Genomic DNA, 25413 nt, shown 5'->3' on the forward strand with positions numbered 1-25413 from the left:
TGACCCTTGCAGTCCCTTCCAACTTTATAATTGTACAATTTCTCTTTAGGACTCATCGCTGAACCTTAAAAAAGCAAAATCACAGATCACAATGTTACAGCCATGGGAGGAGAAAATCAATGGGTAAATTATTATTTATGGGTGCTACTCAGTAGGTGCCTGCAGGTGTGTATTTTCAGGACCTGCCCTCTTCCTGTAACAGAAAATTCCTTTAACTGTTTTTAATGCTGAAATTTAAATAGTTGTAACTTATCCTGGGACCTCCTACTGAAGGGCAGGTTTAATAGTGTTAACTATTATCATTACTTATAATGCAAACATAACCAGGAAGACCTCCTAAAGGATTCCCACACTACTCAATGCATGTGAGGCAAGAGTTCACCTATATTAACAGACCTTAACATGCTGTCTAAACTCACCCAAGTGAAATGCACCGTGTTAGTTCCAGACAGCAGCCTGAGCCAAAATTCTAAGCATGTTTACTCTGAAGTCCTACTGGGACTTGCTGCATGATAACTATACTTAAAATTGTTCATCTACTTGGGAGTGGGAATAAACCCCCACTAAACACAATGTGACTTTAAACATATAATGGAATTGCACTGCACATGTATCGTTTATCCTGATTTTACAGGCCAATTCCTTGCAGCAGAGCTTAAAAACTCAACAGCCCTCAAATAATACACTTTACTCTTGAATGTGCATCTTACATGAGGAATTTTAAGGCATCTTTTTTTTATTTAATTCAAAATTACAAAAATGCTAAGAACAAGAGCTGACTGGTAGCAGACAAAGAGGTCTCAGCAAAGTTTGCCAAACACCAAGTCAGCTGCTTTTTTTATAAAATCAAACAGAGCTTAGATGAGTGTTTGAGGCCGCGATAGGTAGACTGCTCTTTCTTTGACTCTTGCTCCCTGAATTCTGGTTGGCTGATTATATGAACCGCTTCCACTGCCCTTTTCTTTTGCACCCTGTGCAAAATAATTCGGTAGATCCCAGTTACTGAGCTGTGGGAATTTCTTCCGCGGTTATTCTGAATGTGCTCCTCCGTGATCCCCAAATTGTTCAAGATTTTTTTCACTTCGGCATCTTCCTCTCCGAGTGTTCCACTCCCCGACAAGTACTTTGGATCCAGTTTGAAAGGTTCCAGGGGCTTCGGATACTCCACTCCTTTCATCCATTCGCTGTTCATAATGTACTCAATGGAATAGCGTTCCGACGGTACTGGCTGCAGGATTCCCCGAATCAGCTTCTGGCAAGGTTCCGAGAGGAACGGCGGCAGGACATACATGCCCTCGAGAATAGTCTTCTTCAGTTTGCCCACTGTGTCTGCTCGAAAGGGCATCATCCCCGTCGTCATAAAATACAGAAGAATTCCGAGTGCCCAGATATCCACATATGCCCCAACGTAGCTTTCATCCCTGAAGAGCTCTGGGGCAGCGTAAGGAGGGGAGCCGCAAAAAGTGTTCAGTGTTTCCTCCTTCTTACTTATCGTGCTGAATCCAAAATCCCCCACTTTCACACAGGTGTTACTGGTGTAAAATACATTTTCAGCTTTCAGGTCCCGGTGAATTATGTTGCTCTCATGCTGCAGAACAAAGAATAAAAATTAATGTTTAGCTTTCAAAAATGTTTTCCACTGTGCTGCAGATGCAAACGTGGAAGTCTTTTAAAATAAGAACAATTAGTCTTTTAAAAGCAAAGTATATTTTAGCTAGTCTTTTGTACAAAACCACCAGCAGGGCTGTAGCTGCAGAAGAGGAGAAGGAAGGTATGGACCACTGAAAGCTATTCCAAGCCTCTACCTGAATGTTTAGCTTTCATTTAACTCTTCTTCCCCTGCCTCCCACATCCCAATAATTTTATAGCCATTTTGTTTGTGGAGACATGCAGAAAAGGACAAAGGCAGCATTCTGCCCAGTTGCCCTCTAAATGTTAATACAATTAAGCAGTTAAGAGCTCTTTATCAAGCTACCTGTATGTTCTTCCTATTCTGTAATGAATCCCCACCAACATAGGATCCTCATCACAACATTTCTGGCTATAGGCCTGAAAAATCAGAGCTGTTAAATAGCCCTTGAATACATTACAGCAGAGCTTACACAGAAACACAAACTGCTTGCACTCCCATGGTGGTCACGTGTTTCCAGCAAAACATATTCCACACAAAACGTACCTCAAGCTGTAGAAAAACACCCAAAGCAAATGTTTGTTCATACGCTGGCACACTAAGCTGGAGCCACTTGCCATGTGGACATAACACTCTTTTATTGCTCCTAACAGACTGGTGGATATCTCAAACTAATCCTGCTTCTCTTTAAAGCGGGACACACACAGGGAAATGCAGAGCTGCTGAAGGGACCAAAATAATGAACTTACCATGTGCTTAAGAGCAGACACAATCTGGGAGAAGATGTGCTTACTCTCCACTTCCAATAATTTCCCCTCTGTCGTGATTTTCGCAAATAGCTCCCCTCCACTGGCATATTCCATCACCAGGTGCAGCTTGGAGAGTGTCTCCATGACCTCATAAAGCCTGATGATGTTTGGGTGGTGCAGCTTCTCCATGCTGGAAATCTCGCGGGAGAGTAATCTCTGCGTCTTCTGGTCTAATTTCGTCTTGTCCAAAATCTTAATGGCTACCTTTTCTGGAATGACAGTGGTTTGATTTCATAGGGTTAGTAAGGGCAGCTGATAACATGCTTAAGAAAGGAAGAAAAGTCATATGAACAGCCTTGGTCCAGCAAGCTCAAGACTATCTGTTGCAACTCGCAGGAGATCATCAGAGCCTCAGGCAGATGGTCTTCCCATCGAGGCTACCTAAGATCCTTTTAACTGGAAATAGCACAAGCTGAATCTGGGACTTGAGGTGGAAGGTTCTGCTCTGCCACTGAGCTATGTCCCCTCCCTCTGCTACATCTTGTATAATTACATCTTAAAACAAAATTCCCATAACAGTTGGCATGGATGTAATGTACTCACCTATTAAAAGGGGAGGAACACAGGCAGCTGTTTTGGTATTGCACAGCACCCTGGGTTCTGTTTGGATGAAGGGTGCTTTAGAAATGTTTATAATAAATAGAAGTATACTGGGTCAGCACAGTTGTCCATCTAGCCCCGTAAATTAACTGGCAGCACGTCTTCAGTGCCCAAGGGGATGTTCACATTACCACATTACAATGCAGTGAAGTGGTTTGCGCCAGGCAGATAATTAGGTTTCTTCCACGCTCAGTTCAGGGGCTCGTCCCCACTTCCACTTGTCCTTTTTGACTTGCCCCACTCCTTTCCCCCAATAAAACCCACTCTTTAGCTCTAAATCTGAGCAAATATTAATCTGGAGAAAACCTGAATTGCCATTTGCTACGATTGAGCGCTAAAGAGCAGTTCCCCCCAGGGGTTGTGAGGACTCCTGTGAGAAATTTACGCATACCAGCCAGGCTTTGAAACTGAAACTGAAACTTTGCTCAGTATGGCAAGAACCATGCAGAGCAGCCATCAAATCCTCTAGCAGGCCTTGGCCTCCACATATGCACAACTGTAAGGGACCCTAAGCAGCCTCTCTGCGTCACAGGCCAAAAGGGATCTGCATTCCACTACGTTTTATTTTTTGCTGTGATGAGGCAGCTGTATTTAAACATGACTTAATACAATAATAAAAGAACTTGAACGGAATGTAGAATCCACATTGTTTGTAGCAGAACTGAGTTGTGTTGTGTTGTTTTCCTGATACACAGCAGACTACCATTCCTATCTGTGCAATTATGCTGGCTGCAGATGAAGGGTGTTACAACTCCAAATATCTGGGGGGCACTAGGTTGGCGAAGGCTGTATTCAACTCTACTTATGCTGCAACCCAACACACACTTACTGGCGAGCAAGACCCACTGAGCACAGTGGTGCTCATTTTCAAGTAAATATGTATAGGATTGCACTGCGAACCAGGTTTCCACTGCAGCAAACATGATCACTGTTGCAAATGAAACCGACTACAGCCTGTTTCCAAGAGACCGTGAGTATCTTCACCCCACAAAAGAGACTGAGCCACACCCCCACCTTTCCCAAGAAGCTCAGGGAATAGCATATGGAGGTTATTCCCCTGCAATAAACAATAAAACAGCAACACAAAATTATTAAATATCCCCAAAGTGCAATTGCTGTTAAGAAAGCTTCAAAGGCACTGCAAGATGTTTCTTGTGTTTTGTAAATTTAAAACACTATTCTCACCACGAACTACAGAAGAGAAAAAACAAAGGCCAAGCAACGCAGTGGGAAACAAAAGGCCTTTTCTCATTCAGGGTTCTTTTCAAGCACAATATTTACAGAAAAAAAGAGGGTAGAAGGAAAAAAGGTTCCAAGGCTAGGCAAGACCAAAAGAAGTAACAAATCAGATTTTGCACTTCATCCATGGTCCAATTTACCCTCACTGCATTTTGCTTCTGCAGCCTTGGTTCTGCACTTTGTTTTAAGAAGTTTAGGGAGGAGAGATCAGGTCATCCTGAGAATCCAGCTAGCCAGACACTTTTAGAAGGAAAGGTTGCTATAACCTTGAATGTGCCATCAGTGACAAGAGTCTCTCTAATCCTAGCTGCTGATGCAACCATTTGAAACACAGCTTGCACTTGGCACGCCAGGTATCATCTGGAAAAGGAGCCAAATACTAGGATGTTCTTTTGTTGCACATGCAGGAACACAGAATTCAGGCACGCACATGGGTGGAGCTTCAGTTATTGATACAGTCTTTTAGCAGGGAGATACAGGATTCCCTCTTATTACTATTATTTGTTAAATTAGCATGCCACTTTTCATCCAAAGATCACAAGACAGTTTACTACATAAAAATACAAACGAGAACAAAAGCAAACCAATGAACCCTTCCCTCCCACAAACATTTAAAAAGCCATAGAATGTTAATCAGCAAAAGCCTTAGTTACAGAGAAACGTTTTTGCCTGGTGCCTAAAGATATGTAACAAAAAGCGCCAGGCAAGCCTCCCCGGGGACAGCATTCCACAAATGGGGGGCCACTGCAGAAAAGGCCTGTTCTCATGTTGCCACCCTCCAAAGCACTCATGGAGGAGGCACACAAAGAAGGGCCTCAGGTGATCATTGCAGGTTCTGGATCAGTCCATATGGGGAGAGGTGGTCTTTGAAGTGCAGTGGTACCTCGGATTAAGTACTTAATTCGTTCCGAAGGTCTGTTCTTAACCTGAAACTGTTCTTAACCTGAAGCACCACTTTAGCTAATGGGGCCTCCTGCTGCCGCCGGAGCCAGATTTCTGTTCTTATCCTGAAGCAAAGTTCTTAACCTGAAGCATTATTTCTGGGTTAGCGGAGTGTGTAACCTGAAGCATATGTAACCTGAAGCGTATGTAACCCGAGGTACCATTGTATTGCAGTCCTGAGATTTATAGATCAAAACCAGCACTTTGAACTGGGCCCAGAAACTTATTGGCAGCCAGTGTAATACCCTCAAACCAACCACACCAGCTGAAGTTTCCGAACTATCTTCAGAAGCAGCCCTACATATAACACATTGCAGTAATCTAACACAGAGGTTACTAGAGCACAGACAATGTAAGTTAGTCTATCCCTGTCCAGATAGGGGCACAGCTGGGCCACCAGCTGAAACTGATGGAAGGCACTCCTTGCCACTGAGGACACCCGACCCTCAAGCAACAGCAAAATATTCAGAAGTACCCCCAAGCTGCATACCCGCTCCTTCAGAAGGAGTGTAACCCCATCCCGATCAGGCAACCTCCCATCCATATGGGTCTAGGGAACCATTCACTAACAGTGTCTCAGTCTAATCTGGACAGTTTGTTGGCTCTCAGTTCATTACCCAGGCAAGACAACGGTCCAGCACATCCACTGCTACACCTTCAGATGTAAAGAAGAAGCAGAGCTGTGTGTCATCAGCATATTACTGACAACATACTCCAAAGCTCCGGATGACCCCACTTGGTGGTTTCATGCACCATAATTATCTTGGAAGGATAACGAGTCATCTGAGACCCCAAGAAACCAGATCTGAAAGACACATTCTCTGGAGTAGCCCGTTGGAAGTCATTAACTGCATGACTTACACAGGACAGAAGTCTATACAGTTGTACCTTGGATCTTGAATGCCCTGGAACGCGGACGTTTTGGCTCCCAAACTCCACAAACCCAGAAGTGATTGTTCCAGTTTGCAAGCATTCTTTTGGAACCAGAACATCCGATGGGGCTTCTGCGGCTTCTGATTGGCTGCAGGAACTTCCATGAAGCCATGAAGCTGCAGGAAGCCATGATTTGGTTTTTGAACGCTTTGGAAGTCGAACGGACTTCCGGAATGGATTCTGTTTGACTTCCAAAGTACGGCTGTACCAGCAAATAATTTATCATATTTCCAACAGGATAACAGGCTGCAAACCTCAGCATTCCTTTCACCAGGTAAATTTCCCCTGTATATCCTACTGTTGTAACTGCTAACACTGCAAAGTTAGTACACACACACACACACACACTGCTCTGCTCCTAAGAAATAAAACTGCAATAATTACAAGTTCATTTAATTATAATTCAGCAATTGAGCTGGAATTTCCATCGCTACATTCTTCTGCAGGCAACACCTCCGCTCCTGTTTTGAAATGCTCAAGTGCTCTCTTTAATCCTTGCTGTATAAAGCGCACATGCACTCTTCCTTTTGTTGCCATTGCCCCATGAATCCAGTCCCTATGAGGTGAAGGTCTGGGTTCACAGGATGGGAGGGGGGGTTTCAATTAATCTGAAGTGAGCAAGGAGAGACTTTCTACAGGCACACAAACATGGCATCAGCAGGAATTGCAAATACAGTGGTGCCCCGCAAGACGAATGCCTCGCAAGACAGAAAACCCGCTAGACGAAAGGGTTTTCCGTTTTGGAGGTGCTTCGCAGGACGAATTTGCTATGGGCTTGCTTTGCAAGACGAAAATGTCTTGCGATTCCTGGGGGTTTTTTCCGCTCCCCACCTCCTTTTTCTAAGGCACTAAGCTGCTAATAGCCTTTTAGCAGCTAATCCGCTAATCCCTTAAGCCTTTAATAGCCGCTAAACCGCTAATAGCGCTAATCCGCTAATAGCGCTAATCCGCTAATGGGCTTGCTTCGCAAGACGAAAAAACCGCTAGACGAAGAGACTCACGGAACGGATTCTTTTCGTCTTGCGAGGCACCACTGTACAGAGAAAGTGACACACACGGGCAAAAATATAAATGCTAAAGAGCTTCAGTGTGACTTAAACTCAGCACGGGAGATAACATACCGCAGAGTCAGACGACCCCCGAGGCACATTTGAGGTGCATCCAAATTCTGGGAGCAGGAAGGCACTTATGCAGATAAAAACCATATAAATCATAGAGATGGAAGGGACATGTGGCTTTCCAGACGTTGTTGCTGGACTCTGGCTTCCATCATCCCCCGTCACCATGGATGATGGGAGTTGTAGTCCAACAGCAGCATCAGAAAGGCCACAGGTTTCCCACCCAGATTTATAGTACCATCAGCAGATGGTACTCATTTCTGTAATGCTTGGCCTGTGATCTAGAAGCAGAAAGAAAGGTGCTGAGTGGGAGCAGTGGGGATGGGATTTGTGTATGCAGGAGAGAATGAATGCTTGATGAAGGGGAAGGAGAGGGGAACAGGAGGGCTCTTCCGACCCACTTATGGCTTCAGCCCTGCCCACTTTGGGCTCTGCCCTTGTCCACCACCAGCTTAAAGCTCCTAATTTCTCCCACCCACCCACCTAGGGGAAATTGGCATAAACTTCTAAAGGAGCTGCCCAGTCCTGTTCTACTATAACCCAACGCACCTTGGTATCATCATGAATACTGAATGGAATAGTCATTCTTGACAAAAATGACACGTCCTGGAAAACAGGTAGGGAAGGAGGAGGGGAAGTCTCCCATTTGGCTGTTCCCTGTCCCAAAAGAACTCACTTTAACTCTCTGGTCTTGGCATGCGAGACAGATGGTACATGAGCCTGAACAAGGAGAGACCAGCTCAGGATATTGCCTTCAATGCTTACGCAAGGGATGGCAGATTACATTGTGCATCCACCCACTGCCCCACTTAGTATCTGTTCTATGGGTGCTTCCAGACAGGAGCTGAATTTGCAAACCGATCAATGAGATGTTGCAAACAGGTTACTTAAAAATAAAAGAAAAAGAAAACTGGATTTCCCTCAGGAAAGGATAAATCTGGGTGAAATTAGAAGGGAGGGGGAGATATATAGCCTGGCATTTGGATGCCAATGACACGTGGATGCTGTAGGAACAAAAAACCTTACATGTGTCTGATGCACCAACCCCACAAACACCCATCTGGAAACACCTTGCATATATCTCTACACAACCCCACACAACCGCTTGTTCCACACACCGCAGAGCCTACCTTTGGTCAGAGCATGGATTCCAAGCTTCACTTGGGAGAAGTTCCCACTCCCTATTTCCCCTCTGATGCGGTAAAACCCAATCCTCTTCCCCAGAGTTAACTCTTTAACCACCTTTTCATCCTGGGACATATCCAGAGTCAGTTTCTCCAAAGGCGTCAACCGGCGCTGCCTGCCCTGCTCATCCTCTGCGTAGACCTCGCTCTTTGTATAGTCCTCTGCACTGTCTTCCCGGTTCCATCTAACATACCGGTGGCTCCCTAGACCGCCATTCGCATATCCTGTGGTCATAGTCCAGGGGGCGATCACGTATCCATCGGCTTTAGCGAGCTGCTCTGCGGGAAGACCTCGGCGACACGGATGCAGACATGACAAAGCCCGTGGCCATTTAAAACAGAAAGCTAGAGAGGGCTCCAAGACATCGGGCTCGGCACTAAGTTTTATTCGCGGCGTTATCTTCCAGCAGATGCATCATTCCATTTCCTCCAAATAAAACTTAGGAAGCGAAGACCCAACTTGTATCCACATTTAAGCAGCCACTTCAACAAGGGTCACAATCTGCAGGCTTAATGGAAGATTTGCAAACTCTACATCACAAAAGCAAGGAGGGCTGTGCAAAATACAAGGGCATCATTTTCTCACTCTCTCTCTCCAGGCATACAAACAAAGTGCTTGACTCAGCGTCTGCTGCTGCTGCTGCTTTGAATATGTCCAGGTCCCTTTGAACAGCTGACCTCATCAGGCAGGAGATGATCAGATCCTCCCTCCTTGATTCAGGTCCCAGTTCAAGAGCCGAAAGCGGCGATTCTTTCATCGCTATGTTCTTTAGCCGGCAACCCTTCTGCTGCGGCCTTGAAGTGTCGGGGCGCTTCCTCGGATCCCTGCTGCAAATAACACACCTGTGCTCTTTGGCGCTGCCATTGCTGGTAGAAGGCTGGCACTGGAGGGTGAAGGCAAAGGCTGGATGCTGACAGAAGAGGAAGTAGCACGGAAGTCACAGCAAAGGATTAACAAACTGCAGTTACTTCACCCCTCCTTCTTTGAAGGCTTGAGCCTTCTCATAGATGTAATGTGTTCCTAAGAGGAGGGAGGTGCAAAAGAATAAAAATCAGTTAAAGCCTTTGCTTTAAGCGTTCCCACTGAGAAGTCGCTTTTTCTCCCTCTGCTGTTTTAGAAATCATCACCAGTTGCATTCTGCACTTTAGCACTACTCCAAGTAATCAGGGAACTTGCTCACTCTCTCCTGTTTCCTCCTCTTAACAAGGCATCGAGAGGTTGCCAAGGCTATCTGTGGATCACCAACACCCCTCAGCCCATATCAGCAAGCATCTGCTGGAGGAACAGAGCTGCTGTGCTCTCTTCCCTTTCACAAGGACAGGGAGATAGCTTTACATAACCCATTAAATAATCTGTTCAGCAGCTCAGTCGCTTCTTCGTGAGAACCAGAGGTGTACAGAGCCTGGCCCTGGAAATCTTTCAGCTGTGCTTGCTTAACTTCTTAACTATCTTAGTATTCCTATTTCCCCGACACTTACCTACCGAGTTACAAGCTCTGTGGCCTTGCACCACGGCATCTTTCAAGTCTCATTTCCAAAATACGCTCCTATTCCAGGGGTGGCTATAATCTGTGTCCCTCCAGTTGTTGTTGACCACAACACTCAACAGCCACAGGCAGCATGGCCATGGATGATTAGAGTTGCAGTCCAGCAACATCTAGGGACGCGGGAGGTGCTGGGACTTGCCTAGGCCTTGCCAATCAGAAGGTTGGAAGTTCGAATCCCCACGACGGGGTGAGCTCCCGTTGCTCAGTCCCTGCTCCTGCCAACCTAGCAGTTCGAAAGCATGTCAAAGTGCAAGTAGATAAATAGGTAGCGCTGCGGTGGGAAGGTAAACGGCGTTTCCGTGCGCTGCTCTGGTTCGCCAGAAGCGGCTTAGTCATGCTGGCCACATGACCTGGAAGCTGTATGCTGGCTCCCTCGGCCAATAAAGTGAGATGAGCGCCGCAACCCCAGAGTTGGTCATGACTGGACCTAATGGTCAGGGGTCCCTTTACCTTTACCAGCAACATCTGGAGGACCACAGATCATAACCAGTCCCTGCACTAGACCCAGGGTGAGGAATCTTTGGCCTGCCAGATGGTCCTGAACGTCAACTCCCAGCAGCCCCAGGAAGTAATGGCCAATGGCTAAGGGGGATGGGACTTGGGAGTTCAGCAGCATCTGGATGGCCACAGGTCCCGTCTCCCCACTCTTGAGCATGACCTTCGCTCCTCCAGACCAACTGCTCATTTTTACTTGTTTGTTTTGTCTGTGAATGAGCACCAAACCCTCTGCTTACTTGAAGAACTTCAACCACTCTCCCTGCCAACTGTCAGGTCTAGAATGTGTTCCCAGAACAGTTATGGGGTTCCACCCATCTCTTTCCCTCCCTCTCTTCTTTCCAGCCTCTCCCTTTTTAGTGGGGCTTTAGTTTGGGGTTTATTTGTAAAAATGTGTCACCCTTAGGCATGGCAGCCCTTAGCAGTTTAACCCTTAGCCATGTAAGCCTACTTAGCTGATTTGGTGGGTTTCTCTGAGCAAAGCTAATATATTTGGCTTTAGTAAATAGCACACCAGGAGACAATGTTATGAGCCCAGATCAATCCTAGACATACAGCTAGCAAAGGTAACAGCAATGCAAAGATCTAAACAAAGCATCCACTGCAAAGACCAAGCAGCTCATCTGATGTTACCAAGAAGCTCAGATGAACTGCAGTTCTGCATGGGGAAAGGGCCGTAGCTCAGGGGCAGAGCGTCTTGCTTTTGCATGCACAAGGCCTCAGGATCAATCCCTGGCATCTCCAGGCAAAGCTGGGCAGCTCCCCTGCCTGAAACCCTGGAGAGCAGCTGCCAGTCAGTGTGGATAATGCTGAACCAAACAGCACCAACTTCATATAAGGCAGCTTCCACATTTCTCAAGGTGAATGAAGTATTTATGTTGGCTTTGTTCTGAGCAATGAGAGTGGTTCCACTGCAAGGAACCGGGAGAAAGCCACAGTGGGTCAAACGAAGCATCTCTCCAACAGTGGAAGCTCCTGTGATTCTTGTTAAATATCTTCTCCACAGTAGCTGTTTTACTGGGAGTCTTCCTGCCGCTCAAGAACCGATTTACAGAATGAACCTTTGGATTACCCTAAGTGCAAAGAGCTAAATTAACTCCACAGAACCCTTACCCTACCAAATGCAAGCAGAGGTCCTTAGTTAAATCTGGGAGAGTAACAAACGAGGCATTTTCTAGAAAGTTCCTCCCACTGATAACTGGAATACCTCCACTGTGGCGGTTGCCCTAGGATGTGTCAAGGAAAGGGTTAAAATGGGTGTGAGGTGATTGGCCAGTGAGAATGCGAGGGGGGGAGTAAAAGATAGAGTGGGAGGTTTTGAAAAGTCAGTTGAGATTTGGGAGTTGGGGTTTGTCAGTTGGGAGTGGAGGCCTGGGTGTTGGAGAAGGAAGAGGGTGGAATAGGCAGTGGGTTGGTTGAGTTGTATTGTGAAAGAGTGAGAGGAATTGTTAGGGAGTTAGATAAAAAGGTAAAGGTACCCCTGCCCGTACGGGCCAGTCTTGACAGACTCTAGGGTTGTGCGCCCATCTCACTCAAGAGGCCGGGGGCCAGCGCTGTCCGGAGACACTTCCGGGTCACGTGGCCAGCGTGACATCGCTGCTCTGGCGAGCCAGAGCCGCACACGGAAACGCCGTTTACCTTCCCGCTAGTAAGCGGTCCCTATTTATCTACTTGCACCCGGGAGTGCTTTCGAACTGCTAGGTTGGCAGGCGCTGGGACCGAACAATGGGAGCGCACCCCGCCGCGGGGATTCGAACCGCCGACCTTTCGATCGGCAAGCCCTAGGCGCTGAGGCTTTTACCCACAGCGCCACCCGCGTCCCCTTGTATTGTGAAAGAGTGAGAGGAATTGTTAGGGAGTTAGATAGATGGGAATAATTCAGTTTGAAGTTGTAGGAACTAAGATTTAAGAAACAGACAAGAGAAAAATAAACCGAAACCATACGCTTATTCCTGCACTTAAAAATAAACTTGATATTTGTTAATGTTAACAACTGTCTCGACTCCGTGTGTCCCGGTGAAAAGCAGGGTGGTGGCAGCGAAGAAAGCAACCGCAGTGGTGGCACAGGGTCAATAGACCGTGAAACGTCTGGGGGCCCTGTGTGTGTGATCACCACATCCACCTTGCTTCACAAGACACCTCAGCCACCAGCCTGAGAGTTTGGATTGGAAGACCCCTCCCAACCCCCCTGTTACTCTTTGGTGTATCCAACACTTGTACTGTGACATGGTTCTCCAGACAACCTGTTTATTCACCATTCAACCTGAATTGTTCACACAAAGCTTACACAGTGGTTCGAATAGATCTGGTCTTCGCTGAGCATTCGTTCTTAATTGTGTACAGGGCAGTCATATGACCAATGAGCAGACGTCCTCATTTGCTTTCGGGTGCTTGCATGCCTTCTGGTTAATATTTTTATCTACCCACAATTTTCAGTGCATCTCCTTGTCACTTTCCTAACCACAAAAGGTCGTGTTTTTTTTTTTTAAGAGGATTTGTTGCACTAGGGCAACAGAGCCCTTTAATCCACTTTCATCGTGCATAGATCTCGCCCGCAAAAATAATGGCAAGTCTGGAAGGCTCCTCATCTCCTGCATAGGAAGCAATACTTGTTCTGTGAACACACATGGAAGGTTCAGGTATATAGCTGTGTACAGATCATAGGAGCCAATTCCTAGGGCCCGAGGCCCTCCCATAAAATATTTGGGCACTGCCATTCAAATGGTATGGGGTGAGCCCCATCATGTGATCGATTATGCGGGACTGGGCTTACCTGCCCTCCCCAATATTTTATTCAAGTTTGCACCCCTGGTACGGATGCACAAGCAGATCTGGAAACACTAGCAGATTTACCCTTGTGGACTTTTGCACAGAGACACTCTCTCTCTCTCTCTCTCTCTCTCTCTCTCTCTCTCTCTCTCTCTTCAAATTGGGAACCATTTTCAGAACAGCAGCATCCAGACAGAAAATCCCCGACTCAATCTCAACAGAATAGTCACTGCATGCGGACAAATACAATCAGCCTAAGTAAGGGCTTTATCAGCTATCTGCTTCTCCCCTCCACCCCTGCTCCACCCCTGGGCTATGTAAGGTCTGCTATGACAGCATCGTGTGTCCTGCCAATCCCACTATTGCCGCTTTTTATTTATGAAATTTGCCACATCACTGTTAAGACTCTGAAAAGCTCGGGACTCTAAGGTTTCTGACAAAGCAAAACCAGACACACAGCACTGGCTTTTCTATATATGTGGCGAAGGGGACATAAATAGCAGAACCAGCTTAAAGGCAGTGCAGCTTAGGACAACAGTGGCAGATGGATATAGCAGAGGAGGAGACGGTTCTGCCCTCCGGCACATTCATTATTCAGATTCTATTTCTGTGTTTCTGCTTCACCACTGAGGTTAATCCCGCTGCACACGCCATGTACAATTGTGAAAAGGGCGCATCATGGGCAGGGCAGCATTCGTTCTCACCGTTACGTAACCCAAACACACGCCTGAGCTCCTAACAAAAGATGGTGCAGCAGTTTATTTGACAATGGCAACTTCTAAAACTGCAGGCCGTGCTGTGCGACTGAGATTTCAGACACAGCTCGCCTCCTAGGGCTTTGTCTGCTGCATTTGTTTAAGATCTGAAGCAGGGAGACATGGGAAGCAGCCTCATATACAGCTCAGGATGAGGGCCTTGCCCAGCTGTGCCTGGAAGGGATTGAGTCCGAGATGTTTTGCTAAAGCTCTGCCACTGAGATACAAGTAAACCCCTTAGCTGACTGCACCACAAGCTTGGCACATTATTCATGCCCTTTGACTTGTAGGACTCCTGTTGTAGGTTGCTGCTACTGTGCTGCCAAACTCATAGGCACAGAAGTTGTGGGATAAAAAAAAGGTAAAGGAACCCTGGATGGTTAAGTCCAGTCAAAGGCGACTATGGGTTTGCGACGCTCATCTCACTTTCAGGCCGAGGGAGCCGGCGTTTGTCCACAGGCAGCTTTCCAGGTCATGTGGCCAGCATGACTAAACCGTTTCTGGCGCAACGGAACACCGTGACGGAAAGCAGAGCGCACGGAAACATTGTTTACCTTCCCACCGCAGCAGTACCTATTTATCTACTTGCACTGGCGTGCTTTCGAACTGCTAGGTTGGCAGGAGCTGGGACAGAGCAACGGGAGCTCACCCCGTCGTGGGGATTCGAACCGCTGATCGGCAAGCCCAAGAGATCCAGTGGTTTTAGACCACAACATGTGTCCCTTCTTCATGCAGCGCAAAGCTAAACTATGGAAGTCACTCCCCGCAGGAGGCAGTGATGACTACCAACTTGGATGATTCTGAAACAGATTAGAGAATTTCACAGAGGATAATGGCATCAATCAGGCCTGTGCAGACCTTGTCTGATGAATGGGGTGGGAGTCTTGTCCCTGAGATGCACTACCTAATCCAAGGGTCAGCAAACTTTTTCAGCAGGGGGCCAGTCCACTGTCACTCAGACCTTGTGGGTGGCTGGACTATATTTTGAAAAAAAAATTGAATGAATTCCTATGCCCCACAAATAACCCAGACATGCATTTTAAATTCTACTCATGTAAAAACATGCTGATTCCTGGACCGTCCGCGGGCTGGATTTAGAAGGCGATTGGGCTGGATCCGGGCCTTAGTTTGCCTACCCATGACCTAATCTGACCTGACGCGACACAATAGCAAGAAGTAACTCAGGTCCAGATTTTACTATCGCAGCCTTGCAGTGCATATGGACAAACATGGCAGTTTCACTCATTACGTACCCAGTCCACTGAGAGGTGCAGGGTATTCTTCACATGGTAGTACGTCCAGCAAGCCCCTGCCAGCTCCCCCAGCCTGTTTAGCCCTCTGAGGCCTGGGGCAAGTGTACCCAGCTGCCCCTACCTCTGCATGGGTCTCCCATCAATGGCTGCATGCTAGACATAACGGTTATGCTCTGGCTCTGTCAAAGGCAGTAATGCTTCTAAATGCCCATTGTTGGAAACCGCAGGAGGGGAGAGCGCACTTGAGTTCAGGTTCCTCACAGGCATATGGCTGACAACTGTGAGAACAGGATGCTCAACAAGATGGGCCTTTGGCCTGATCCAGCGGGCTTGTCTTAACGTTCTTTTTACATCCCTAGATGCGCTACAACAAAACTTGTTTCATTTAAGCCAATTTCTCTGGATAACTCAGAAGTTCCATCATCGTGAGAAAAAACACCCTTCTCTTCACGCCATGAGCAAAACTTTTTCCTGTCCCCTCTTTTCATAATTGTTCTAAACCAAACACTCACAAATGTTTTAGCCTCTCTCTGTCATAAGGAAGTTGCTCTTGCCCTTGTTAATTTTCGGTTGATATTTACAGAGTTCTCTTTTCTAGACGTGGGTGATATTTTAGTTCGGAATATGAACCTCCACAACTTTTAATGCTCTCCTTCAATCCAAAGAGAGTATTGGAGCTCTACAATATCTTCTCCGGATTGAAATGCAATCTTCCCCACCTGCTTCCTTCCCAGCTTCTAACCCATGGCTAGGCAAACTAAGGCCGGGGGCCGAATCCAGCCCAATCACCTTCTAAATCCAGCCTGCGGATGGTCTGGGAATCAGCGTGTTTTTACATGAGTAGAATGTGTCCTTTTATTTAAAATGCATCTCTCTCGGTTATTTGTGGGGCATAGGAATTGGTTCATATTTCCCCCCCAAAATATAGTCTGGCCTCCCACAAGGTCTGAGGGACAGTGGACCGGCCCCCTGCTGAAAAAGTTTGCTGACCCCTGGTCTAACCATTCTCACTAGAAGCATCTCTCCTTCCTGGTGACTGCTGCAATTCAGTGTGCCAGGGAGCCTGGGTATGTGATTTTCTTAGGGTGCCCAAGTCCCCAATAGGGGCATTGGGCATCATGGAAACCACATTTCCCAGGCTCCCTGGCACACTAAGGAAGTGGTTGTAGCAATATTCCAGCAGTTAGCAGGCAGGCTTCCAACAACTTCTCTGCCACTGCTTCCAGACCAGATAGGGGAAAGATGTCAACAGGCCAGAGGGTCTCATGGGTGCAGACTAGGGAAGTTTTCAGAACCCATCACACTTCTGGAAACATTGGGATCCCAATGAGGTTTGAATTGGGCTCACAGTATTTCCCTCCATTTATTTCCATATTTAGAAAACAGCTTAAATTGAGTTGGTTTTCTAAATGAATAAATATACACGGAAAATTATTCCGAGCCCAGAATTGGTCCATCACTGCATACAGCTAATGCAGACAACCTCAAGAAAACTGAGCTTGCCTCTCGTGCATTTTTAAACTCACCCAACGATGAAAACACCGCCAAAGAAAAATAGCCAGCAGTGGGACAATCCACACACCAATTACCGAAGCGCCAGCGACATCCCTTTGACAGGCTCTTAAATCTCTGAATGCAGTTGGCAAGTCTGGCTTTTAAACAGCCTGCTACAGTAATCCCAGCTTTCAACTCAAGAAGATACAACTGTGTGTGTTTTCATGCAAAGTGAAACTGTAATTACTAGGAGTGTTTTTCTTCCTCTGCTGAAGAGGTATAAAGTTCAGAGCAGCCTTTGAAGTAGCCTTCCATGCAGTCAGCGATGGTTGCAGTCCAAAATGTGGGGGAGAGTGGGGCGCCAGGTTTGGGGAGACAGGTTTGGAGGACCAGTAGCTCCGTTTGGAAGAGAACTCAGCCAAGTTGGATCCCCAAAGCAACCCTGCTTCCCCAGCTTTTTGAGGTCAGGGATGATGGGAGATGTTCCAAGAGCATTGGGAGGTCACTCCATTGGCTATCCTTGCTCTAACCATACCAGCTCTAACCTACCCTAGGCTAACTTTACCCTAACTGGCAGTGTGGTACTAAATCACTGATGCAAGCAAAATTTCCATTCATACAAAGTCCACAAAGAATATAGGGGTTTTTTTTTTTTTTTTAAAAAAAAGGTTAAATCCTAAACTAGCTTTAAAAAAAGGGGAGAATTTTATTTAATTTTCAAAGCCTACAACCCAGAAAGTCTGCAAAACTATGACCTCCTTTCATCTAAATATTTTAGCTACTCTACATGATAAAAAACAACCAGGTGAGACCTACCTAGCATTTGAGCCTCTCATGACTGCAGCTCATTACTTTTCCAGATTTTGGGTTTATCAAAGCCTTTGATGAGATTTATTCGATTCCTTTGAAATGCAGAATTCGCGCCCACATCAATGTGGGTTCTAATAAAACAGAATACATCTTAAAATTGCCTCCCCTTCAGATCGCCTTTCGTCTTTTGAAATTACTTTTGCTAAGCAACCTCATGAAATATTGCAAATGTAATTTTTCGCTTCCTCTGCTTGCCAGTCTTCCTCAGTAGTGCGAAAGCCCAGCTCTGTACAGTGGACCTCCGGATACGAATTAAATTCGTTCCGGGGGTCTGTACTTAACCTGAAAAGTCCGTAACTGGAAGTGCTGCTTCTGCGCACACATGTGGCACGATAGAGTGCTTCTGTGCATGTGTGCGGAGCGCAGAGCGCTTCTGCGCATGGCAAAACCCGAAAGTATACACTTCCGGGATTGCCACGTTTGCAACCCAAAAGGTACGTATCCAGAGCGGTATGTAACTCGAGGGTCCACTGTATTTACAAGGTTCATTTAGCAGAGGGAGTACTGGAGGGTTTGGCCCCATCTGCACTATGCATTTAAAGCAGTATTGCGCCACTTTAGACAGTCATGGCTTCCCCCAAATTATCCTGGGAACTGTAGCTTGTTAAGAGTGCTGAGAGTTGTTAGAACAGCCCCCCACCCCTCTTTGGAGAGCTACCATGCAAAAGCTCTCAAAGTGATACGTAGACTTCTCTGCCAAGCAAGTAGTATGATGAACCATTAATATATTTCTATTATTTTCACTTGCATTTCCATGGTTATGTCTTCTTATAAACTATGGCTGAAACGAATGAAAACAGGTCCCTCTTCTGCAGACTTAGGTTTGAAACCTAGTTGAGACATAGGTTGCATGAGACTGAGCTAATGTGCAGGACAGAAGCTCTCCATAGCTGCTTTGTTCCTCCCTGGTCCTTCTCCTTGCAGTGCTCTGCTGAGCTAAGCTAAGCCAAGCCTTGGCTTAGCACGTTATCTGAACTGGATCTCACAGTTAAGCTCTTGCTGTGCTAACCACAAGATGCAGCCAACAGCCTGTGTGTTTGTGCCATCTCGGTAAGCCATAGTTTGGCTTACCACATTGCATGAATAATTGAGCTGTAGAGTTGGAAGCTGTAGAGTTGGGACGCGGGTGGGGCTGTGGGTCAAACCACAGAGCCTAGGACTTGCCGATCAGAAGGTCGGAGGTTCGAATCCCCACGACGGGGTGAGCTCCCGTTGCTCAGTCCCTGCTCCTGCCAACCTAGCAGTTCGAAAGCACGTCAAAGTGCAAGTAGATAAATAGGTACCGCTCCTGCGGGAAGGTAAACAGTGTTTCTGTGCACTGCTCTGGTTCGCCAGAAGTGGCTTAGTCATTCTGGCCACATGACCCGGAAGCTGTACGCTGGCTCTCTCGGCCAATAAAGCGAGATGAGCGCCGCAACCCCAGAGTCGGTCACGACTGGACCTAATGGTCAGGGGTCCCCTTTACCCCTTTACCTAGAGTTGGAAGGGACCATGAGGGTGATCTAGTCCAACCCCCTGCAATGTAGGAGTCTTGTGCCCAACATGGGGCTCAAACCCACAACCCTGAGATTAAGTCTCATGCCCTACCGACTGAGCTAGTTCTTCAATAATAACGTTCTCTAAAGTAGTTTGCTACCTTCCTTCTTTGCTCGTACTTTTTCAAATGCAACCATTAAACCTGTCAAAATGCTTTTTCAGAGATTTCAGCTCTGCTGGGGCCTACGGTCTGTTGATGTGTCACTGTCATTCTATGTGGCTCCCATCTACTCATCTGCTCTGATGTCACGCCAATGTCATAATAGGGAGCCTAATAAGCCCTGGACAACCCAGATGATGATGATGATTTTATTTACACCCCACCCATCTGACTGGGTTGCCCCAGCCATTCTGGGTGGCTGGAGATACCTGGAGGCAGCGCACTGGGAAACCTCAGCACTTCAAAGTCTATGAGATGTTTAGTTCAGCCAAAGATCATGGGAGAAAGCAGCTGGGCAATACTAAGAAGCTTCCAACAGGTCAGAAGAAACTTTCCTGGCTGCTTACTAGTGGAAGAAATTAAAAAAAAAAACCAGCAGCCTTTTTTGATCAGCAATTCCCTCCATGGCCAGGGACGAGACAAATATGACCTCCTCCCCTTACAATCTGCTGGGTTATTTGCCATATGTAGAGGGGCATCGTTCTTCTCCACTTACCATAATATAAAAAATATACCCCAGGTGATTTAATGCAAAAGAAGAACGGGCAAGACAATACCTTTCCCATGAGCCAAGTAAAAATATGAAAGCTTACAAATTGCACAGAGCTTTTCATACAGTTGGGTGTTAACGCCAAAAGGGGGATGGGAAGGAGGGGAAAGAATAGCTGACTGAGCTAATGCATGGCATTATGTTGATCTTCCCCAAGGTCAGAAGGCTCCCCAGCACCACCACTTGGTCCTTATATGGGAGTGAGCTGTCAACCATAGCATTTATTTGTTTAGTATTCTATAGTCTTCCATCTCAAATGGGATCATCTGGGTGGCTAACAAATCAAAATAAAACCAACCCAGCACTAGAGCAAGTGTATGTGGGGGTGCACAAAGGTGGTGTAGTGACAATAAAGGTTTATTATTATTATTATTATTATTATTATTATCCAAAGAAAAACCTGAGAAAATAGCCAGCAGCAGCAACAAAAATGAAGAGCAATCAAGAGACCAAATCCAAGAACAAGCAGATCCACAAGCCTCCCATAAAAAGACTGGTGAACCACGATCTTCTGAACCTGGTGCCTAAATACGCTCAATGGGATAATGAACAAAGGTGAAAAGATCCCAGTCCCACACTGTTCCACATGATGCAATGGGTGGGCCTTCCCCCCCAAAATGCAGCACATGGGCATTTGAAACATAGCCTAAAATAAGCTACTATTACGAAAGCCAAGAATGCACTATGTTGGCTAATTTGGACCTCCAAGCCTTGGATCTCTTTCTGGGTGCAATCAAATGCAATGAAGAGATAAAAGCCACTCATGTAAATTTCTCCTGTGAAATTACGCAGGTTTTTAATCCAATGCAAACAGTGCTTCCAGATTGTCACTATTTTGTTGGAGACATTAAAGTGCAAACCAGAACTTTAGGTTTGTACATCCTAATGCATCAAAGCCACTTATTAAAAAACAGAGCTTTTGCGGTTTGGAATGTGGTGATAACATGTACCAAAAACTGTGGGATGGATGAATGATTAATGGGAAGCAGACAAATTGGGATGAATGCTCATTGTTGCATAACCACTCTGAAAACAAATCTGAATGCACGCTCACTAAAAACCAGATATAATTTAACCTCCATGTGAGCTTTGCGAAACCAAACCAGGATGAGTGCTCAAGAAACAGATTATCCTATAATGATTTAATAACAGCATTTAAAAATGTCAACGTTCATTATTTAGCGTCTGAGAAATGCGCCACTTTTCTTTCTGCTTCTGTTCCATCACATCCACTGCACACACAGAAATTAAAGAGGTAAAAACCTCTGAAGTTAATTGCATCTGTGAAATTAAACAAGCTTTTGATATAACATAATTAAACGTACTTGTTAATGGCACTAAAACATTCACTATTAAGGTATGAGAAATTAATAGCTTCTATGTTCATCGAATCCACTGAACACACGGGAGCATACCCAAACTCTGCCCTAATCCATACCAGCTATAGCTCACAATTCCCATTCCATTTACCTGTCAATGTCAGCCAATCTGCATCCTGAGTGAAGTACTGTATTTCTCTGTACCCAGAAACAGGAGCCTCTGTAAAAAGCAAGTCAGAATCCTTTGCCCCACCCCCCCACCCCAGAGTTCCAAATTATCAGAGTGACAGGCAGCCTCTAACGTGGAACGGAGCCTGCAAGCTAATACAGAGCAACCGAAGCTCTGAAATAGCCAAAGCTATTTTTACATCCATGTTAATACAGTACTTCTGGCATTTCATTCACTGACTAATCCACCCTGGATTTGCTTAATGCTGTTCCCATATCAGCCTGCCACAAGTAATGACACCTGTTTGGTAGCCTCCAAATATTATAGGGAAGCAGCAGGAGGGCTGGATATACCAGGAGGCAGGCTAAGCAGCTGTCTAGTGGCCTCTGATATTTAGGGACCTCAAAACCTCAAAGGGGAAAACCTTGTGCGAAAACTCAGTGAAGACAATCCCATTTAGTAAACACATTTATTCAGTTCTAATAATAAAGTGCTTCCCCACTCAGTGCCTCCTAAAACATAGACACGAACCACCCCTAGCTGATTGCTGCATTACAGGAGTTTGAAGAACCTTAGGTTTTCTTCCATCTCCACAATTCTGTGTCCATGATTTTGTGGGAAAACATTAAAAACATTGCAGCACACTTTATATATAAGTTGAGCAGCGGGTACCACCCCTTCCTTCCCTTACAGAATGCCCAAACTGCACCCGCCTCCCCTTACAGGTATCCCAAACCATGGCATAGGTGAGCTGCAGAGGAACATGAAGAACAGAGTAGGACAGCTCCCCAGCCTCCGACACTGCTGAGGCCAAAACAGCAGCTTTGGTGTGAGGCAGGAGTGGCAGTAGAGTAGGACCATTGCTGGGGAGCTGCCCCAGCCTGCCCTGTTATTCCTCTGCAGCTCACCTGGTCCACGCTGTGTCATTTGCTCTGCCTGCTTGCCTGCCCAGGCTGCCTATCAGCAGCAAGACAAATTGCAGCGTGACCACGTCCTTACAATTTGTTTATATAGCTTTTTAAAAACTCAGCAGAACATCTTGAATAACAAGCCGACAAAAAAAAAAATCATTAATGGAAATGTAGCTTATATTTATCATACAGTACAAGAGAGCCCTTGCTGACAGGTACATTTCATTGCTTTTAATAAAGACAACCTTATACTACCCTGGAAGGTACTTTGTACGCACCTCTTTAAGGAAGGGGAAGGAAAACTGAGTGTGAGACAGAATGGGAATCAGTAGGAAGGATGAAGAAAAATATACAAGTTGGAAAGGAGCTCCAAACAAAATCAAAATCCTGGCTTTCTGCTACTAGCTCTCTGCTTCCTCTTCTTTAACCAGTTACTCATCTGCCTACTCCTTGACTGCTAAATTTACTCAGGCCTGGATTAAAACAATGGAAGGCCCTCGACTAGGAGACCTGGGGAGGTCCAAATTTAATAGCATTTGATCATGAAAACAAAGCCTCGTTCTTCTTTACCGTTACTAAGCAACTAGGCCCAGATAGTAAAATCTACGTGTGTGTGTGTATATATATTGGCAGGAGGCCACGGCCTCCCTAGACTAGGAGGCCATGGGCTGCAGCCCACTCAGCCCATATGTAAATCCAGCACTGACTGGACCATTCCTACCCATGTGCTTGTCAACACACCCCAAGAACAGTTAAGGCTGAGGAGGCAGGGCTTTCTTTTGCAAAAGGCACGCCGATTCCTCTGCAGCAAGGCTTGTTCTTTAGTGCGCTGCATTTGGTGTTGCTTTTAATAAATGATCCCACCAATTCACCCAGAACAGATGTTTAACAAACTGGCTTGTGTTTTCCGGGATCCTCCCTGCAATACTTTTTTTTAAAAAAAATAAAATAAAGTTTATACACATAGTGCTGTTAATTACCTTTAAAGCCCCAAACAGCTTGGGGCCAAGATACTGAACAACCATCTTCCCCCATGTGAACCTGCCTATCTTTCAATATCAGCTTTTTGAGGTGTGTTTGGCAGCAACATGCAAAGAGTGCCTTTATTGAACTAAGCTTCCTGTTACGTTCATGGAACTTATTTGCCCCCAAGAGATTAGATTATCTCCCTCTCTTTGCTTGTGTTCTGGCAGCATTGAAAAACCATGCTTTCTCATTAAACCCTTTGAGATCTTACTGCTGTTCAAGTTACTTTGTTCTGGCTCTTGTTATTTTTAAATCCTGTCTTTAGAGTCAAGATGTATTGCTACTCTACCTTACCCATTTTTAAAATCATCACGTAGTATTCATACTCCAAAGTTCAACGTTTGTTAAGATTCGTAAACGCGAGATTCAGAATCGGGGCCATTTTCTTCTTCTTCACCTGCCTGCAGACATAATCTAGACTCTTACTTCTGGCACAGCCTTTAAAGCACATGGCTTATCATCAATCCACAGGAACATTTAGAGAACCAATATTTTCCCACTTGGGCAATATGCCAGAACATCTATCCTTGCTGGTTACCTCTGCTGTCAAAGCCATGATGTCTTTTGTCCCACAATGTTCTACAAGACGAGAAACCCAAACAAAAAGTTTTCAAGTTAAAGAGTTGTTGCAGTGAGCTGGTGCTGATAGCAACTTTTTGGGAGTTATAGTCCAAAACACCTGGAGCACAAAAACTGCTGGAGAAGGCTTCTGTGCAGAACTATTACTACAAAGACGCAACCCTTGTGGATATTTATGTTTTTTATAAAACCATCTTAACTTCTTCTTAGTGATATTGCACTGTATTTGAGAGGCTGACAGTTCTGCATGTCGCTCCATCCTCCACTGGCTTGGATTTTAAATCCATGCACTTTCAATATCAGGCAAGCCATATTTCAAAGGGTATTAATTACTCTTACAAAGGGCATTCATTAATTAGAGGGATGCGGGTGGCGCTGCGGTCTAAACCACTGAGCCTCTTGGGCTTGCCAATCGAAAGGTCGGCAGTTCGAAATAGCATGATGGGGTGAGCTCCCCATTGCTTTGTCCCAGCTCCTGCAAACCTACCAGTTCGAAAGCACACCAGTGCTAGTAGATAAATAGTGGCAGGAAGGTAAACGGCACTCTGGCTTCTGTCATGGTATTCTGTTGCACCACAAGCAGTTTAGTCATGGTGGCCACATGACCCGGAAAGCTATCTGTGGACAAACACCAGCTCTCTCGGCCTGAAAGCGAGATGAGCGCCGCAACCCCATAGCCGGTATAGCGCAGCATATGGGGGACTCACTGAGCTGGCAGCTCGGTCTGGGGGGGCGGCTTGTGGGCTGGTAAAACTGTCTTCGTGGGCTGCATCCAGCCCATGGGCCGCACACTGCCGACCCCTGATCTAAAACATAGCAGAGGGAAAATTTGAAAAGTGGCAAATGGGGACTGCTAGGCCCATTGTGCCACACACCAGTCTTACCTGAAGACTAGGAGAATTCTTTCATCACTCAATATTTCAAAAAGTCTCAGGAACCTGAATAAAGCTTACAGATGACATGGTCAATCAAGCCATATTTGGGCATGGTAGAAATTCGGGGGGTTACACGCAGAAAAGGAGGGGTTGTTGTGGGGCTGAGTGTGCTAAATCCAGCCCCCTTCCTCCTCCACACCCTCCTCCTCAAGTTGGAGGGCCACTGTCTGAAGCAGAGACCCTCCTGAACTCATGGTGGTTGCAGATGCAAAGTAGAAGCTGCGGAAAATTAGGGTCCCTACATCATGCAAGAAGCCCAAGCAAGACGTTGGCTGCCCAGTTCACATGCTCACTATTCTTCAACCCAAGGCTAGCACACTTTCCCCATAAACTATTCTTCCCCTGCCTCCTTGTGAATGGAATTTCCCCGTTTCTATAACCCTTGAATATGGCTCCAGAACTGAGGCTAGATACAGAGGAGAGAACTGGGATAAGAGAACCCCAGGTGCTCCCACAGGACATGTTTAACATGCCACTTGGCAGCAGGTGCAGCACCATCAGGTGCAGCAGAAGGAGTGATGGGAAGCAGGGGTGGCCTAAAATAGGGCACATGTCATCAAACCACGCCAGTTGCTTTGTGGCACTGCCGC

General features: G+C 46.1%; 1 protein-coding gene and 1 long non-coding RNA gene across 8 annotated transcripts in view; one reads left to right on the top strand and one right to left on the bottom strand.

Moving 5' to 3' along the window:
- Window positions 1-715: 715 nt before the first annotated feature.
- NIM1K (NIM1 serine/threonine protein kinase) overlaps window positions 716-25413 on the bottom strand; it is a 31465-nt gene continuing 6767 nt past the window's right edge. For 3 of the 7 annotated variants that reach the window (XM_083403024.1, XM_083403021.1, XM_083403020.1), the window contains exons 2-4: window positions 8402-9476; window positions 2380-2648; window positions 716-1588 (exon numbers count right to left, since the gene is read on the bottom strand). In XM_083403024.1, the coding sequence (XP_083259150.1) occupies window positions 839-1588; window positions 2380-2648; window positions 8402-8690 (1308 nt within the window). In that variant the 5' untranslated portion in view covers window positions 8691-9476 and the 3' untranslated portion in view covers window positions 716-838. Of the gene's footprint in view, window positions 1589-2379; window positions 2649-8401; window positions 9477-11615; window positions 11822-19274; window positions 19374-23598; window positions 23693-25413 lie in introns of those variants that run through there. The other 4 variants (XM_083403023.1, XM_083403022.1, XM_083403025.1 and 1 more) reach the window with 4 other exon arrangements.
- On the top strand, window positions 19489-20597 carry LOC310659587. The gene is made up of 2 exons (XR_014502832.1): window positions 19489-19653; window positions 20279-20597. It is a non-coding gene; the product is annotated as an uncharacterized lncRNA (long non-coding RNA).

Source organism: Podarcis tiliguerta, assembly GCF_965153285.1.
Source record: "Podarcis tiliguerta genome assembly, chromosome: 11".
Lineage (NCBI taxonomy): Eukaryota > Metazoa > Chordata > Lepidosauria > Squamata > Lacertidae > Podarcis > Podarcis tiliguerta.